General features: G+C 42.6%; 1 protein-coding gene across 1 annotated transcript in view; it reads left to right on the top strand.

Annotated features, from left to right (window-relative positions):
• LOC143427893 (protein Wnt-4) overlaps window positions 1–17,465 on the top strand; it is a 45,989-nt gene that overhangs the window by 27,395 nt on the left and 1,129 nt on the right. The window contains exons 3-6 of the mRNA XM_076902393.1: window positions 9,929–10,109; window positions 12,737–12,860; window positions 13,401–13,558; window positions 16,599–16,776. Of these exons, the coding sequence (XP_076758508.1) occupies window positions 9,929–10,109; window positions 12,737–12,860; window positions 13,401–13,558; window positions 16,599–16,776 (641 nt within the window). The remainder of the gene's footprint in view (window positions 1–9,928; window positions 10,110–12,736; window positions 12,861–13,400; window positions 13,559–16,598; window positions 16,777–17,465) is intronic.

Below are 17,465 nucleotides of genomic sequence, written 5' to 3'. Positions count from 1 at the left end.
ACCAGTTTCAATTTATAAATTGCCTCCAATTGGAATTATTTTAACCGTACAAAGTGACTCGTTCAATGGAAATTCGATTGTATCGTATCCTGGAAATGTCCCGGCAATTTTAACCGACAGAAAGGCTAACGGAACCGCGATACCCCCTAAAGCGAATCAAGCGGAAAGTACGAGCGCACGATTGATTCGCATTATTTTCTGGTATCGCAAATGCTCGTTTTCTAATCCTTACGACCTTCTGCAACCACCCACACGCGGGAAAAGGTGCCATTGACAGTCGGCGCATAATACAGCCGGGCAGAAGTGTGATTCGCGGTGCAGACACGCGTGGTTCAGCGTAATCAGCCTGAACACATTGTATGATGATCAACCGGCGGGTGTCTGTATTTCAATAGTTTCCGGGTTTTCCTCTTTTTTGCTTGCTTTATTTCCGCGAGGACACGACTGTGATGTTGCTCGTTGCGAACGTTGATACACTGTCGCTACGTAATTGGTGTAGTTTGAAAATAAATAGTCGCGCCTCTGTTAGTTAATAGACAAATGAATGGATGTAATAATTCTCACAATGGGATGTTAACAGTGGTTTTAAAAAAAAGTGTTGCGTATACACGTGGAGGTTCAACTGAAAAACTTCTATATCTATATTTCTATAGGTATATCGTAATTACAAATGTATGAATATTACAGTTCATTTTTTCTCTTTTTTCTCTCTCGTTACTTAACCATTCTTGATACCACCAATTTAATTTTTCATCCACAAACGATTGTACTACGAGTGTATTCCACGGATCAAATTTTTATAGAAATAGTCAAGAAAACAGCGTATTAAAAACCATTGCAACAGTTCCATCTAATTTTATCGTGAACAATTCCTCAAACTGTTCCCCAGTCGCATCTAAACTCTCCCCTGGCTATAAATTAGCGATAAACCATTAGATACAGCTGAGCTGAACCGCGTTATGGATAGTCGAATCCACAGATTGTGTCGATCGATCGTTTCAGTTGATATTGTTCGCGTCGCGTGCCTCATCTTATTTGCTCTGGGCGAAATACGTGGCAGATCCAACCGGAGGAAAGCGGGAAGGATAGAGAGAAAGAGGGAGAGAACGGGAGTAGATGGAGGGAGAGAAAATACAGATAGGCACGTAGTTTGAACAAAACAGCGACGGATGGTTAGGGGGGGGGGGGGCGATAATACAGAGAAATGCAAATCGCAATATGCTAATGCGCGACCAGCGAGAACGTTTGTCTAACCGAGCGTTAAGATCCCAGGCTAGGACTCCTTGTTTCACGCGTGAACGAACCTTAACCCGCCGCAAAACCAACGCCTGAACCAACACGGACTGTTTTTGCGCACCATCGTGCGCCGTCTCTCCATGAGCGTCACTTTTAAAAAAATATTTTACTCGAAAGAAAATAATATCGAATAGATAAAACAGTCGGTTTCGTTCCTTTGTTAAATCGGTTCAATTGCCTCGTTGTAGGACGCGTGATTTCGTATTGATTTCTATCACGGTTCATTGGAGCGATGACTCGGATGCCTGAAATCATTTGACAAAGAATACAATTGCGAACAATCGGGAGGAAATCGTAAAAACGGGTGGGTGGTAGAATTAGGAAAATATGTGTAGCTATATCGAAAGGTTTTTGTGCCGTTGTCCCAGATAGTTTTAATTTAGATTGCGAGTTTTTCTTTTTTTTTTACTTTTTTTTTTTTTTTTTTTTTTGCGAGAGGTAGGCAGGCTTTTAAGAAATGAAAAATCCGACCAAGGGTGGGACAGCTGGGAGGGTACGATGGAGAAAATGAAGCGTGTAGTGAATGCTTTTGTTCTTTGGCCGCCTTTGGAATGAAATCACTGGTTAAAATGTTGCCGACTATGAATCTTTCGTTGCAGCAAGTATTTCTACATTCTCGTATTATACCTAGTTATATGAAACAACAAATTTTTAAATATTCTAAATAACAAGTTTCTTTTTCTTCAAGATAGTAGAAAGTATTCATTTGTAAAAAATGCTCTTTTCACAAAATACGCAATTAATTAATTTCCAATCCCAACAACAATCCCTGCAAACTCTCTGTACAAAACGTACAAAACACCCTGTTGATCGCTTCGTCGAGGCAATATCATGTCGTAACACATGATACTTACCAATCGCGTTCAGGGATAGATGTACATATTATATGTTTACATAGCCGCTCGATCATCCGTCAGGAACGCGTAATTAAATGATCATTTCCATTGTTCCCAGTGGAAATAAATACGCGGCGATTATTGCGACCATTCGAAATGTAATTGATGCATGCGAAAAGTTTGATACGTTCAAGTCCGCCCCCTAAGAGCAAAGGAAGAAAGGAAACACAAGACAAAAAATTGCGTAGCATATGTCGTGCTCGCATACGTCCGCGTCCTCCATGTGCAGAGAAGTCCCCGCCGATCCAAGGAATGCCTGTTCCATGGTAAACGCCGAGTTGGTGGAGACCGTATAGGGTAGTACTCTATTTGATATCCCATGGGCTCGTAGGGCGTACACTCTTAGATTCACCGCATTCGCGTAGACATTTTTCTCTCTTCTTCTATTTCGCAGGCGTGCAGGGAGGGGGGGGGGGGAAGGGGGAGTGGAAACAATGAGAGTCCCGCGAGAGCGTATCCGTCGATGCATCCCCTAATTAAGATTGGCCTTGTTTTAAGCAGCCCGCTGTATGATTCGTCGATCCCCCGAGGTGAACCGATACATCGTTTACGTTTTCTAGTTATACCCGATCGACGAAGGGTATAAAGAACTCGTGATGTAATCCAAGATTTTGCCCCTTTTCCTACAACCAACCACCCTCCTCCTCCCACCTTATCACCCTTCACCGATCCCCCATTTGTTACGTAATCTTTCTGGAACGTTAAATTCCTGGAAAGCAGCGGTTGAAGGGTCGAAACCTACCTTCCACCGCCACCAGCTCTCCTCTGTTGTTCTTTCATCCCTTCTTTCCTTTTCCATCTTTTCCTGCCTCCGGCTTCGTTACGCAATCATGGAAAATGTTTTCCAATCGTTCGGCGACGACAATGAAACGCGCGTCGTGTACGTTCGCCAAGTTACGGTTCATGCCATGGCGAACCTGGGGGTGAATGGAAGACGTAAAATCGTACATGTAGTTGGGACAAGAGTATAACGAGCGACGCAGGTGCGATTTGTTAGACTTGTACGCGGCGCTGTTTTGAAAGGGATTGGGAAAAAGAAGAGAAGGAAGAAAGACGCACACTCACGGAACGAAAAACGCAATAATTTAAACAACGATACGTACATATTTACATACATTTCTTTATACTCTGATATGCATATTACGTGTATCAGAGTATTAAAAAAAAGAAGAAAAACGAGACCGTTTGAAAAGATTTTAGTATTCCAGTACCGTCAAACGGTATTACGAGTATACTCTTTTGTGCCATAATCTTGTACAGGGCTGCTGCGCGCGTTCTATCTAAAATCTTTAATCTCGTTAACGCTAATTCCTTCCCCTATATCTTGTTAGATTCTGCTCGCTCAGGCCATCAAGCTGGGTTTTTTTCCCCGTTCTAAAGAAATTAGCGTGCCAAGAACTGGATGACTGACCCCCGCAATATCGGTGAAACCTCTTGCTTGCCGAATAACAGTCAAATCACTCGTTGAATTCTCCGCGGCCGTTACATATTCGTCACGCGTTCATATATGATATAATACAATTCGTGGTCATTGAATTGAGATTAACTTTCAGTGTCGTTCATTTATTATATGTTAATATAGATATAATACACAGTGCATATCGCGTATTACTTTCGAGAGAGAAAATCGGGTCTGATGAGGTTAAAGGAAAGATTAGAGATTATTGTGCATTTCTTCAATGATGCGTTTTAATGATTTGAATACGAAGCGTTTTGCCTCGTAGGAGATGATAAAATTACATGTGTTCGTAGAAGCAGAGAAAAGATAGATTCGAAGGAAGAGAGACACGAAGGTGAAACGATAAGCTGCTCATATCCGTGCTTAAACGAGATAAGTTTTATGACATCCCCATTATTTCGAGAACCCTTTCTGCCGAGACATTGTAAGTAGACAGGCCCATGGGATACCATCTATTCGGTGATAATTTTTATTGTTTCGAATGATTTATGCGTAACCCATTAGGTGAAGCTTGAGGTTAAGCTATCGCTATAGTTCGAGGTGGTAGTTGAAATGATTCTCTCGGTTCGTTTTTTTTCTTCCCTTTTAGTAAGGAGGAAAATATCTGCCCCTCTTCTAGGTTTTAAGAGAACGAGATTGTTGCGTTTATGTTACTTAGGAGAGACATTTTTCTAGTTGGCTGGGTTTCTTTATGATACATGAATGTACCATAAAACCGTGATCACTTTATCAGTATTATGATTCGCGTGTTAGAGTACAAGTTTAATTATGACTCCAAGGGTTAATGTTTCAAGTAAGGAGTTTATATTTCAACAAGTTTGAAGAAGAGGAACTTTTACAAAATAAATGCTATAGAATCGTGTCGAATATGTAGTTTTTACACAATGTTTCTAATCAGCTAAAACACCCTAAAACTAAAATGTTTCTATTTCTATCATATATTTTGTCACCAGACATACCGCACCCATTCATCGTCTGACCGCGTCTTGTCCACCCCCTGTCGTCGCCAATCAGAGAACTAATCAACCGAAAGAATTGACACAGATCGCGATCTCCTTTCTCGAACGTCGTTTACTCCTTGTCCCCATGTAAAATCGCAAAGAAAGTTCACCTCGGCGTTCTGCGCAATCTATGACACCCCTCGGTCAGCTCCTGCCCCGTGGGCTCATCTCCCTTTTTGCCGTAGGAGTTACAGGGCTCGGGGAGGGGGGCTACAGATGGAAAAAATACGAACGAGGAATGTTATGCGAGTATAATAATACAGGCAGAAAAGGGGGATGGTCGGTAATCGATCCTAATTAGGAACGGAGCGAAGTTTCGGTTGCGCCTGCGATAGAGGAACGGCAGCTTTGATGTACGCTTTTGCGTATGTTCATCATCCACGCACACGCGTTCGTACTTATTCGTGTCCTATGGGTGGTCATATTGTACCGGATATTTTGGCAACCAGTGGTATTAGGCGTATAATTATGAAGGTTGATGATGATTCAATATGATTCAATATGATAAAATAAACGGCGTACATAGGGGGGTGAAATTTGCTCATTTTGTAGTTCGCTTTCAGTGTATCTTATACTATAATATAATATTAACTATGAAAGAGAGAGAGAGAGAGAGAGAGAGAGAGAGAGAGAGAGGGAGAGAGAGAGAGAAGGAAATGAAAGAACTGTACAGAGCAAGTGATATCTGATGCCAGGATACATCGCAAACATTAATAACAATCCCATTTCCAATTCGAAATTGGAAATTCTGTTTAAAAATGGCATGGTATCACCCTCCGTATAGGTACACGATACCAACGTCCGCGTTCAACTCGCGTTGTATCTGCCTACTTGCCGAGTAATACACGCGTTGCACACCGTATTGTGGGCTTTCGGAGGATTTATCCCCCATTATAATGTCAGCGTGGAGTGTTCTCGACGTAAATGGGCCCTATCGCTGTCACGTGGACAAAGCCGTCGGGCCGACGTGCCCATGACGGCAACGCGATACCTCTTCCTTCAACAATAATCATAATAATCGGAATCATAATCGTCGCGCGGCGAGGACTGACAGAGGCCGAGCATGCGAGTGGGGCTGCAAGAGGGTAGCAAGGGATTTCTCCTCTGCCCTCGTAGTTTGCCGGTAAAGGCAAAACCGCGGCGTGTATGGTACAAGAAGAGAGAGAAATGCCATGGCAGGGAGAAGGAAAGGAACAGAGGGACCTGGTGCATACATTCGCGCGGCTTCCTCCTTCCTATTTCATCTCTTTTCTCTCTCCCCTTTAAATGGGGAGCAGCGGTCTTCATCATCGCATCTGAATATGGATTTCATTCTTTTCGACCGCCGCTTTGTCGAATTATTATTCTCTCTCCACCTTAACCCTTCTTCCACCTTCTCTATCCCCTCTCTACACCCTTTACATCCCTTCACTACGTGTACCCCTCTCGGTTGGTCTTTATTTATTCGTCAGGAATATGGTCGTCCTCCCTCTGTACCTTGTTATCCTGCCTCTTGGTTAACCCTGCTACATCGATTTCGAGTAATCTTCAAGTATTCATATTTCTCCGCGAATTCTCTTAAATTCGAGAAAAATGATAGCTTTCGCTTTCGGTTTCGATTCTCTGCAGTTTGCTTCTCGTGTAATTGTCTCGACTTACCCATTACCCATGTGGGACTTTATCCCGCTCTGGCGAACAGAACGTTCACCGGCTGGACTGTCGCGTCCTTTTTTTCATCCCCCTTCTCTTTCAGGCTGCTTATCTAGCGAGACGGCACGATTTCCTGTCCACGGTGTCATTTCCCTGTGATTCGATCTTGGTCCCAGGATTGAACGATTTGTCCTGGGTAAACGCGATCCGTCCGTGGGATCGAGTTTTGCGGTTTCTCGTCCCTCCGCTGCTCCTTTTTTTTTTTTTTGACCAATCGGTCTTTTTTTCTGCTGAGGCTTCAATTAGAGGAACCACAATTCCTTCCGTGTACTCCAGATTTTCTTTGATCGGTTACCGCCTTGGAAGTAACGTAATTAGATACATGTGTACAATTTTTATTGCCTGAAAACCTTCAACTACTAAATCACGTACCCTGATACTATTCAACTGTCCACGTTCCATAATTTGCATCCACGAATTTCCCAGACACTTCCTTTCACTTACTACCTTTATTCATCTCTCTCTCCAACCTTGACCGCTTTACTCGTTGAACCGTCGATGTCTTTCGTCGACGAAGAGAGTCAACCGTCTAAACCATACTCGAACCACGTATTCGTAGCGTTACATATTGATAGCAATATTGCGTGGTCTATCTAATACGTGTTTAGGGGTAGCCAACCATCGAGATATCCCCTATTTGGCCAACAGCTCAGCCTTTTCATAAACATCGCAATATCCTCGTAAACGTCCAGGATCAACGTACTGAACGCGTAAGGATCGAACCCGCTCGCGACGATGATGTTTCGTCTTCCCCATTATTTCAGGTCCACGGTATATTGTAACGCCCCGTTGCGCGAAAGATAACGGTGGCGTTCTGAAGGCTGTTGGAACAGGGTAGACCTGTGACACCAAGGTACATACTATTTCGGAAGAGAGAAAGAAAGCCGTAAACCGTGACCAAACAAACCCGAAATAGCTAGGCCAGAAACAAATAATAAATGGATAGCCGGACGGTCTTGTTGGATGACTCGTATGATTTCCTCACGGGACTATTAGAATTACTGCCGAAGATTACCTACTTGCTTTGCTTCGAATTGAATGTAATTGTTGCAATCAAACATAAGGAAGTGCCCAGACTTCTTCAGGATGACTATGTATCCTAAAAATTTTTAGGTTCTAATGCAGTTAAAATGAGGAAGTTTATATAAATCAGTATTATTATAAACACGTCTAAAGTGACCGTAACGTTTATTCTACTTTGAATAACCTTGCATACTCTTCTATGCACTACTATCATTTCTTCCAGCAATCTTAAATAATATCGCAGTAATATCCAAATTCGATTAAAATCAATTGTTGATCAATCGTTTTATAAATTACGAAACATTAGAATCGTGAAGCTAAAAGCGTAGGGGTAAGAAATGGGGAGAAATTAAATAAGAGACGAATAAACTGAAGGGATTAATAACATCACCGATTTATCTTCTCCATCCGCGTCTGTAATTCAGAATAGCCGCGGCCCGCTTTGAGTGTAATCGAGCTGGCGGGCAGATTAAAATCTTCTCAAACTCGCATTAAGGAAGCTCGAAGGCGCGTCCGCACGAGAATTGGTCGGTCACTCCCTCGGCGTGTGTCGTACGTGTAGAAATTGACGCGACGCCCGTTCCCTTAAACGTTGCCCACGGGGTTGCAATCATCGTTCCCCGGGCCCCAACCAAGGCCACACCCTCGATTTTCATTAAGATTTACCGCCTAAACGAGCGCTACCTATGCTCTACGGGCTCGGTTCTCGAAAAATAATAGAAAATGACGCGGCCGCTTTTTTAGGCTGACGACGCCGATTAGCGGTAGGAGACGAAGGGGCATTTCCGAACCCACCGACTAGTTCCTCTCCTTGTTTTCTTTTTTTTCTTTCCTTGCACGACCAAACCCTTCTTTCGATTCCCTTGCAGTTTACGTCTTAAACATGAACTTGAGAGATATCTCATATCTTTAGTAACACTGACCCGTGGTTTGATAAAACGCAGGAATTACAATACTTTGCGAGTTATTACAATATTTTTTGAATTAATTTTATATATACAATTAATGTTTAAATTACCACCTTTTTAAGAACGTTTATTCTTTTCCAATGATCGTACTTTCCGTTCTTCGTTCGTAAAGGCGTTCTCTCATTTTTCCAAGGTCGATCAAAGTTTACGTCATCTGAGGTCTCTGAACCTCTATCACCCTTCCAATCCCACTCAAAATCACATACTTCGACTTTAAAGAAAGAACAAAAGAAAGAGAAGAGGAAACGAGAAAATTAAACAACGCGCTACTTGCGTACACGTATGTTTTTTTTATATTAGTATTTAAAAGGAACCAGAAGCATTCGGTCTTATAAAATATAAGATGCAAAAGCACAACCTAAAAAGAAGTTTAATTTAAATGTATAAAATTTCAATTTTTTAATTTTTAGATTCTTGGTATATGTACACAAAACTTGTCGATTTCAATTGATTTCAAGTTTATCTCCTGGCGACCATTCGAACAAGAATTCCCGGAGAACATTCCAGGATTAATCCATTCCTTTTCTTCGCCCTTCCTCCCCGCGAGCTCGATAAAAAGATCCAGATGTCCTAAACGTTTACCATAAATGGACCACCCTGTTCCTTAATCCATCCCAATCAGGATCGATTCGATTTCCAAGCTAAGAATCACGATTAATCCGGTCCTCCCTGGACTAGGTTTTACCGCGTTTATCACCAAAAGTTGGCCGGGACCGCAGGGGAAAGCGTCGGAGTTACGTATAGGATTCAGACTCTGTAAGCGCACAGTGTGTGTCTGAGAGAAAGAGTGTCAAAAATTCCTCGTAAAGCTCCATTAATTTACGGGTGGTCGTGGCCTAGAGAGGTAGACCCAACGTGTCCAATCATCCGGTTCGATTATCGAATTTATTTAATGCCTGCCGACCGTAACGAGTACCCTGGGTTGCAAAACCCGTACCTACTTCGGCGTGGACTCGGACCCGTGAAATATCCTCCTATACTTCTCCCTCCGGCCTGAGGAACCTCTCGTAGGAAGCGCAATCATTATCTGGCTTTTCTGCCTGTCGTCGAAGTCGTATCGGTTGTAAGTATTCCGATTCACTTCCCGTCTTCGTTCAGCGCGCCAAGTATTCGTGTTCCGTTCCTGATCTCGTTCCCCGTAGCTCCTCTAACGTTCACGGACGTCGGTTACCCTAGCCGTTGCCCTTCGTCCTTTTCCCCTCTATAATTTTCACTCGAATACCTGCTCTAATTATAGGTGGTTCGTCACGGTAGTAGTATCTTTTCTGGGTAGTTGAGGCAGAAGCTCAGGCTACCGGGAGGAACTCGTCTTCTATGGTCAGTGGAAATATTTCATTGGAAAAGTCTACGGCGGGCTTAACCGCGTGAATTGGTGCTGGGGTTCGGCAACTACTTATTTCGCTCCGATGAAGAACGTCGGGGAAACACTTAAAAGAATCGTCGCGCTTTGCGTTATTTTGGGTGTACAATTTGAATTCCTGAAATTTCAACGCTCGCTGCGAGCCTACCCTAAAAGGGTTCAAATTTCGTTGAAATAAGTACCAGACGACGAGGCATAGATAAGAGAAACCGTTGACGCTTCCGGGATTGTTTCAGGTACCTGGGAGTAGAGCCGCGGCTGAATAGCGGATCGGGGCCTGGAAGCGGTGTCGAAGGCCAACCGCAGATCGTCGGCGCGGGTGTAATCGGCCCAGCGAGCGCCGAAAAGAACTGCAAAAGCGTGCACCTGACCACGAAGCAGCAGGCGATATGCTCCCGCTCACCACCGGTCCTGCAGGTATTTACGTCTCTCCGCTTCGTTCCGATTAATTGGCTGGGAAAACCGAAGCGGTTAATTCGATTCACCTGTCCTCGGGCATGATATTGTCCGCGCGATCCGCTTTTCCGCGTATCTACTATATTTTCATACTGTTTATGCAAACAGGATAATTAATCTGCTCTCCGCTGGTGTTTTCCCTTTTCTTCCCAACTTTTAGTTTCTGCATTCCGTAGAGACCAACCCGTTGCATCCGTTCTGATATATATGTACATATTTGGAATGTATGGAACAAACGAAGATGAAGAATATCTTTTGACCCCTTTCTTTAATTTTGAGAAAAAGATAAGCGTATAAGAAGTTTTTAGTATGCGTTAAGATCTGTTCGATCGATGTTCAAAATTTAATTAACTTATCTGGTCGTTACATTGTCTGGACGATTTGTTTTCACCGCATTGATTTTGGCACACGTGAACGGGCAGCGTTCATGTAGCAGTAGTCTTTTATTTCGTTTTGTGATGTTTGTATGCAACATTGTCGGGGCGCAATCTTTCCACCATGTCGATTTCCGTACGGTAAACGAACGGGACAGTGGTTTCTGTTCTTTTTTTATTCTCAGCTTTTTTCCTGTGGGAAAGAAGATGTTAGATAAACGAACCGCTGCATCGATCTCGTCAATTTTCGGACAATGAATTCTGGCCCTTCCTCTTTTCCGATTTTATTTCTAAGAAAGAGGTTTCTGAAAATTGAATAATTAATCTCGAAGGCATTGGTGAAAATAGTCATTTTGATTATACACGTATACATTTTCTATTTTTTTATGCAGGGCGATGCGTCAGGAAGAAGATATTAGATTGCGCGTACCTTTAGGTTCCAAATTTCCTATAAAGATTCATAAACACCATCCATCATCAAAAGTACACGCGTCGAAAGAATTTTATTTCCATAAGACCTAAATTCACGCTAATGAATAGCGAGAGTGAGAGATGTAATTTAAGATAACATTTGAAAAAAAAAGCAGAAATAGAGTGCGCGGTGGTATGGAAATTCCAAGTCACACGGCGGTCTGGAGGGTTAAAGAACGATCTCGGATCGCGAGGGGAAATTGAACGCGTCCGTGGAAGGTGGCCGGTGTGCAAGTGTGCACCGGGTGAATTCGCGCGATTCTAAAGAACTCCCGGAATGCGCCGCTCGAGTTGTAGCTTTCGTCGTTTGCCACGGCTGCAATATTTAATACTCGAGCTCTGAAACAGTCAGGGTCTTCAGTGAACCCTATACGACCTCCTTTCGAGAGACTCCCGCGGTTAGGGAAACGAAACCGCGAATTTTATGATCTTCAGTCTTGTCTGAATCGCCGTGGAATTTTTTTCAATCCGTAATTCGCGCTGGAAACAATATGCGGACAAATTTTTTAATCTTTATAATTATTTGTACTATAGGACGATAAAGAATTGAGATTAAACTGTAAGCAATATTTTTAGATTTGTAACTTTAGCGATTATAGCGATATGATCAATGGGCTGAAATTGTTCTGGGAAAAGGTGTTTTCCTTCGAAAGCTATCTGGTACGACCTATCGTAAGTTCGGATCGATTTGAGATCGACATTACTGTCAAGTTTATTCGGATGTACTCTTTTCAGTCTGACGTATCCAACGTTTGCTTATGATTCTCAACTATCGTCAAATTTTTCCAAACCTCTACTTCGTAATATAGAACGAAATCGTACTCGGTAGTTGAATCGTTTAAAGTTCATCCACTTGATCGTACGGGAATTAGACGACTGTCGTTGGTGTACGTATCGTTCTGAATATTCATAGAGTCCCTCCGTTTGTCGGTGAGCAGGACTCGGAAATGCGAGACTGTCGGCGTCGGTGTTCAAAGAGATGTATCGTGCCTCAAGTTTATCTAGGCACCGGTTCCTAGACGATTCCTATCCTCTGCTCTACCCGGCCACGACAAGTTTTGTGCATTAGATAAATTTAAACGCGATTTTGGGCAACCGCCTCGGCTCAACCGTATTTTTTAGTTTTCACCTCTTACAACACCCCATGGCAGAAGGGATCGCGAGATCGACAACTTTTCGTTTTCTGGTTATTCGAACAAAGTACTTACTAAATACATATAACAATTGTTTTCAACCTGGAGTACTTTCGATTATCATTAATTACAGTGATCAAGGTTACATTCTTCACTTGGACTACCTGTTACTACGGACCATAATTACACACCCATAGATCTTCGATAGATCCTATTATCCGCCGACGTACCGTTCACCGACACCGACGCCAGTTCTCAATTACATTCTAATATTAGATCCAGTATTAAACGAACCTAATCATAAGTCGATGATAGACGCCGCGTGCCCATTTGTACGTCCGTTTCTCGCGTGTCTTCAATTTAATCCAACAATAGAAGAATGATTTCAATTCTACTGATTAATTCTATATGTAATTTGAACTTACTGTGTTCAATGAGAGCAAATTAAAAATATTTTCAATTGAAAAAAAATGAATTCATGTTCCCTGTTCCTGTTGTCTCACAATTTTCTCAGTGTTACGCTTGATGTTCCTTCCACCTATTTATATCTACAAACAACTCTGCTTTTCTTTTCGTTTCGCGGCTTTTACACGTGTCTTACCTTATGCAGGCAGTCAGCGCGGGCGCGAGATTGGCCATCGAGGAGTGCCAGCACCAGTTCCGATCGGCCAGATGGAATTGCTCCATCAGTCCGGAAAATCCGGACAACGTCTTCGGCGGCGTGATGCTAGTCAGTGAGTAAAACCACGAAAGGGAATCAAGCTTAGTGATGAAAGCCTTGCCGGCTTTCAGAAGATGAGTGCTTCGAAAGTATAACTTTCACAGGGGGTTGTCGATTCGTGGGATTTCAATAACTTCGCGCATGTATTTTACAAGTCTGAATACGCAGAGGAAATACACAAGTGCAGTGTACTCGTATGTAATTATAATTAACCACCGTCTGAGACATAAAGGAAGAAGTTGGCAGATGAAATATTTTAGCAAAGGGAAGGGAGATCGCTGTATACTATAGTTGCCCAGATAATAAATAGGTATTATCGATTATCCCAAAATACCATAAAATGATTACTTTTACAAACAAAGTAATAAAATAATTAAATTCTGGGAAATGAGACAGTCAAGACACAGAGGCTTTGATCTCGTTTCAAGTTGAGAGATAATTTCAATTATATCCCTTAATTGTTAGACCCGGGTGTACCGTTCATTTGTTCCCTTGTTCGAGTAAGATACCCTGGCAGCTTGCAGAAAATGAAAAAACTTGTGCATCTTTGCAGATAGTCGCGAAGCAGCATTCGTATACGCAATATCAGCGGCTGGGGTTGCTTACAGCGTCACCAGAGCCTGTTCCAGGGGCGAACTCACCGATTGCTCGTGCGACAACCGAGTCAGAACACGCCGCCCGAATAATTGGCAATGGGGCGGCTGCAGTGAGGTAATTTCCTCTCTATTTCTTTGTGCCTTGTATGTGTGTGGGTGTGCGTGTATGTTACGAAAGTTAATTCCCTAAATTTATTTGTATCATTAAATAGAGCAATTGATAAGTGTTTATTATAAAGTTCAATCATGTACAGATATCAGAATTGATAAATCAGTGTAGTACAGCGTAGTATCGATTTTCATCGTCTTATACCATTGATCGTATATATTTAATCCGTACTGTCAATGACCGACGATTATTTTCCGTCTTTCCGGAGTTGACGAGGACAGGCCGCGCGCGCGGCATGCGTAACAGTATCCTTTTCCTAACGTACCGCGTGCACGGTTCAGAGGATAAACCCCTCGGCTACGCAGAGAACAACGGTTGACTTTTTTTTCTCGGAAACCACTCGCGCCAGAGTCGACAAAGTTTATCTCCTCTTTACCATTTCTAAGTAAAAATGATATTGTTCTCGATGGATTTGCCTGAATTTTAGTGTTCTTGGATTCCGTTGTGTCGTAACCATTTTAAATACCTTTTTCATATCAAATACAATACATTGCATAATAGATGTTTCTATCGATAATGTTGAATCGATGGAAACTATGTCCATTAGTTTTTTAAATTGTACCTTCTACGTTAAGTTAGGCTTATCAACTGTATTTTAAATACGCACGATTCAATTTCGTTTTAAACCCGTTGGTGTAGAGATTACAAATAGTTCCAGCGTCGAAATTTGGACACTGTACATAGCTACTGAAGATATTATATTTATGTATATGATTTTGCTAATGCTAAAATATAATTAAAGATAATAACCTTAAAGCTATTAGTGATCTCAAAACATAACATTTCCTGAGGAAGCGAGGAAAGAGGAACAGAATTCCGTAAGGCTTTCGCGGAGCAGAACCATCCCCCTGAAACGGAGGCGCGCGCACGCACGGGTGAAGCACTGCCCCGCACGGGCATCCCCAATTTGTCGTCTCGATCTCTCTCTCTACGGTCGGTCGACGTAAACCTTAACCCTGGGACGAAGACAAAGCTCGTCCTGTAAACGGATGCATTTCATGCGTACGGCTGACCCCTTGTAGACATTGCTAGCTTACAAGGGGATTAAGGGAGCTAAGCTTGTTAAGTTGCAACAACCCGCCAGCTCCAACCCCCACACGCCCCCGACACGAGCATATCGGCCATGTAACTCGCACGTGAGTGCGATGCACAAGGACGTAAATATATGCAGAGGAAAGAATGGAGTAATTAGTAAAGGTGCAGCAGAGTAAACAAAGGGAAAGGGAGAGAGAGAAGAAACTCGAGGACAAATCGTGGATAAGAAAAATTAATTGGGACTGGAGGAATCAGACGAAAGGTACGACGTGTGAGGTGAGACGTGAGGAACCAGGTTTTTCGTTATGTTGGAAAAAAGAAAATGGAACAAGATTTTGGAATAAATATTGAAACAAAATGATTACATAAAGGTATCGCTATATGTATTTATTTGTACCATTTGCACACTGATTACTCTAATAATAAATGTGCCGTTAACAAGCGTACTTGGTCTACTATGATCTTTTTGCATATTTCTACATGTATCTTCGTGATACATTTGATGCTATGAGACAGTTTTATGTAAAAATTTCTTACGTCTTTACTGAAAATCGAGAGAGGACGGAAATAAAAAGGGGGAAAGGTTAATTGTCAAAACAAGACGAAACCAAAAAGGAAGAAATAAAAAACAAGGTGGAGAAGAAGAAGAGGGAGGTGCGTGAGAAAAGACAACAACGATGGAGAAACCAGTGCTCTGGTGATAGCGAGAAAAAAGAAAGACGGGCTAGACGAAACACCGGTGAAAAAGAGACGAAAAAACAAAGAAAACTGAGAGAGGAGCAACGGACGAAAAGAGGGGGACACGTGCTCTCTAGGAATTCACGTGACAGGAAGAGCGTCGGGAAAGTGGCGCTGCTTTTACCTTCGGGATTACCCACTCGCACACTTGTGCGGCCTCTGGCCTTTACCAAGTTCCGGACACGGATTCCTTAACGAGTTGTTGGATCCCCATGGGACGTTTCGTCTACGCTCCAAGCCGTTGACAGATTTTCGAGATAATAATGTTTGCCGACAGTGTGCCGCGCCCGGATACCGGGGTTAACGAGTATCGTCTGCCACCGTCTATACCTCTCGTCGATAAGTCGACGCACTCATTAATCCTCTTGCGACACTTTTTTGCACTCGACGACGAATTCTATTTTCAAAATTGTATATATGTACTGGTGTACTTTGTCAGTTTCATTTATTACATCCTTCGTAATCGCGACCTTTCGCAATCGCTCTGAAGAAAAAATATAAACATGCAAATATACAAAAGCGCTGCATCGATAGATGATCACTAACACGTATGATGGAAAGTGATGAAAGAGTAAATTGTGTTATAACATTGCAAACTAACAAACATCTGGAAACCGTGAAAAATTTTTCATCGCGGTGACCCACAGTGGATCTCCATAGAAGCTCTAAAGTCTGCCAAAATGTTAGTTGCACTGCATTTCCTCTGCATTTCCGTTTATATATCGACCCTCCTACGATTATTGTTTCCATTTTCCACCGACTAGCCTTGATTTCGAGAGGCGGCGGATACATTACCATTTCAATAAGAATTCGAGTGGCACTCAAAGCGTCGAGTATCGTGAGTTAGATAGAACTGACGTTTAACGAGTATACACAGCATCGTCAATAGGATTCGATGCTGCAACGGATTTGCAATTTTATCGGGATGCATCGAGTTTTACGGATAACATTAAAACTCGCGTTCAACAACGAGCAGTAAATGCTTTCTCTCCTTTTTTCGCTTTCTAAATAATTATTTCACGAGATTAGTCGTCGTTTTCTTAAACGTAAATGTATCATATATATAGTGAACATATTATAAGATTTGAAAGAAGAAGGTATACTCGTATACTAAAACAAGTTTGAATTTTATTTAAACTTTTCGCTCTTCGAGAAATCACTTCTCGACTGGAGTTGGTAATAATTTCTTTTTTTTTTTTCATTCCAAATCCAGGACATTCGCTTTGGGGAGAAGTTCTCGCGGGAGTGGTCCGACGGTGGCGAGGAACCCGTGAAAGAGGGTGTATTGCACGGGCCCAAAGGGATGGCTGGCCAGCTGATGAGGAAGCACGATAGCGAAGCTGGCAGGCGCGCGGTCCGTTCGAAAATGCAACGCGTGTGCAAGTGTCACGGTGAGCCATTAACGCGTTCTACAGATAAGCCCAGGGCTATATCTTTGCTCTTATTTTTCATTCTCGCGCTTTAACGGCTTTGGATTTCATCAATCCTTTGTCTCGTCCCTTTAACCGCTAAGCAACCATCTCCTTCCTTCCTTCCTTCCTTCCTTCCCCTTAAGCTCTCTCTCCCCCCCCCCCCCCCCCCCTCTTTCGCCGCGTCACGCGTACACACAGATTCATGGGAAGAACCTTTCCGAAGAGACCTGTTCCAGCCTCCAAACACGTCGTGAGAAGGTGGAATGCGTTGTTCGTTTTACTAGCCTCGTAGAACTCGGCGATCGTGTACTTTCTTGTCTGTTCCCGTGGAATTTTCATGTTGCTTGAAATGATGAAAAGAACGAAGGGGGACGGAGAGGTCGTCCTTGAAGAATGTTTGGAATATTTCGAATGAAAATCTGACGAGTATAAAATGTATAATGTTCAGTCTTGAACGTTATTTAAGTTGATATACGTTTAGATTGGTAACGGTGAATATGGCAGACTGTCTACGTGTCTTCTACGAAGACAACAGTTTTTAATCACAAAATCCGAGGTCGCGACTAGAGTTGCTTAAAAAAATATTTGTTTCATCACCTTCTACATCGTACATTACGTAACTTATTGATAAGCAAGTCAGAAACCTGAGACACACTAACGAAAAATGA

Source organism: Xylocopa sonorina, chromosome 10 (assembly GCF_050948175.1).
Source record: "Xylocopa sonorina isolate GNS202 chromosome 10, iyXylSono1_principal, whole genome shotgun sequence".
Classification (NCBI taxonomy): domain Eukaryota; kingdom Metazoa; phylum Arthropoda; class Insecta; order Hymenoptera; family Apidae; genus Xylocopa; species Xylocopa sonorina.
Note: the sequence above shows the minus strand (reverse complement) of the source record. Positions and strands in the feature narration are given on the sequence as shown.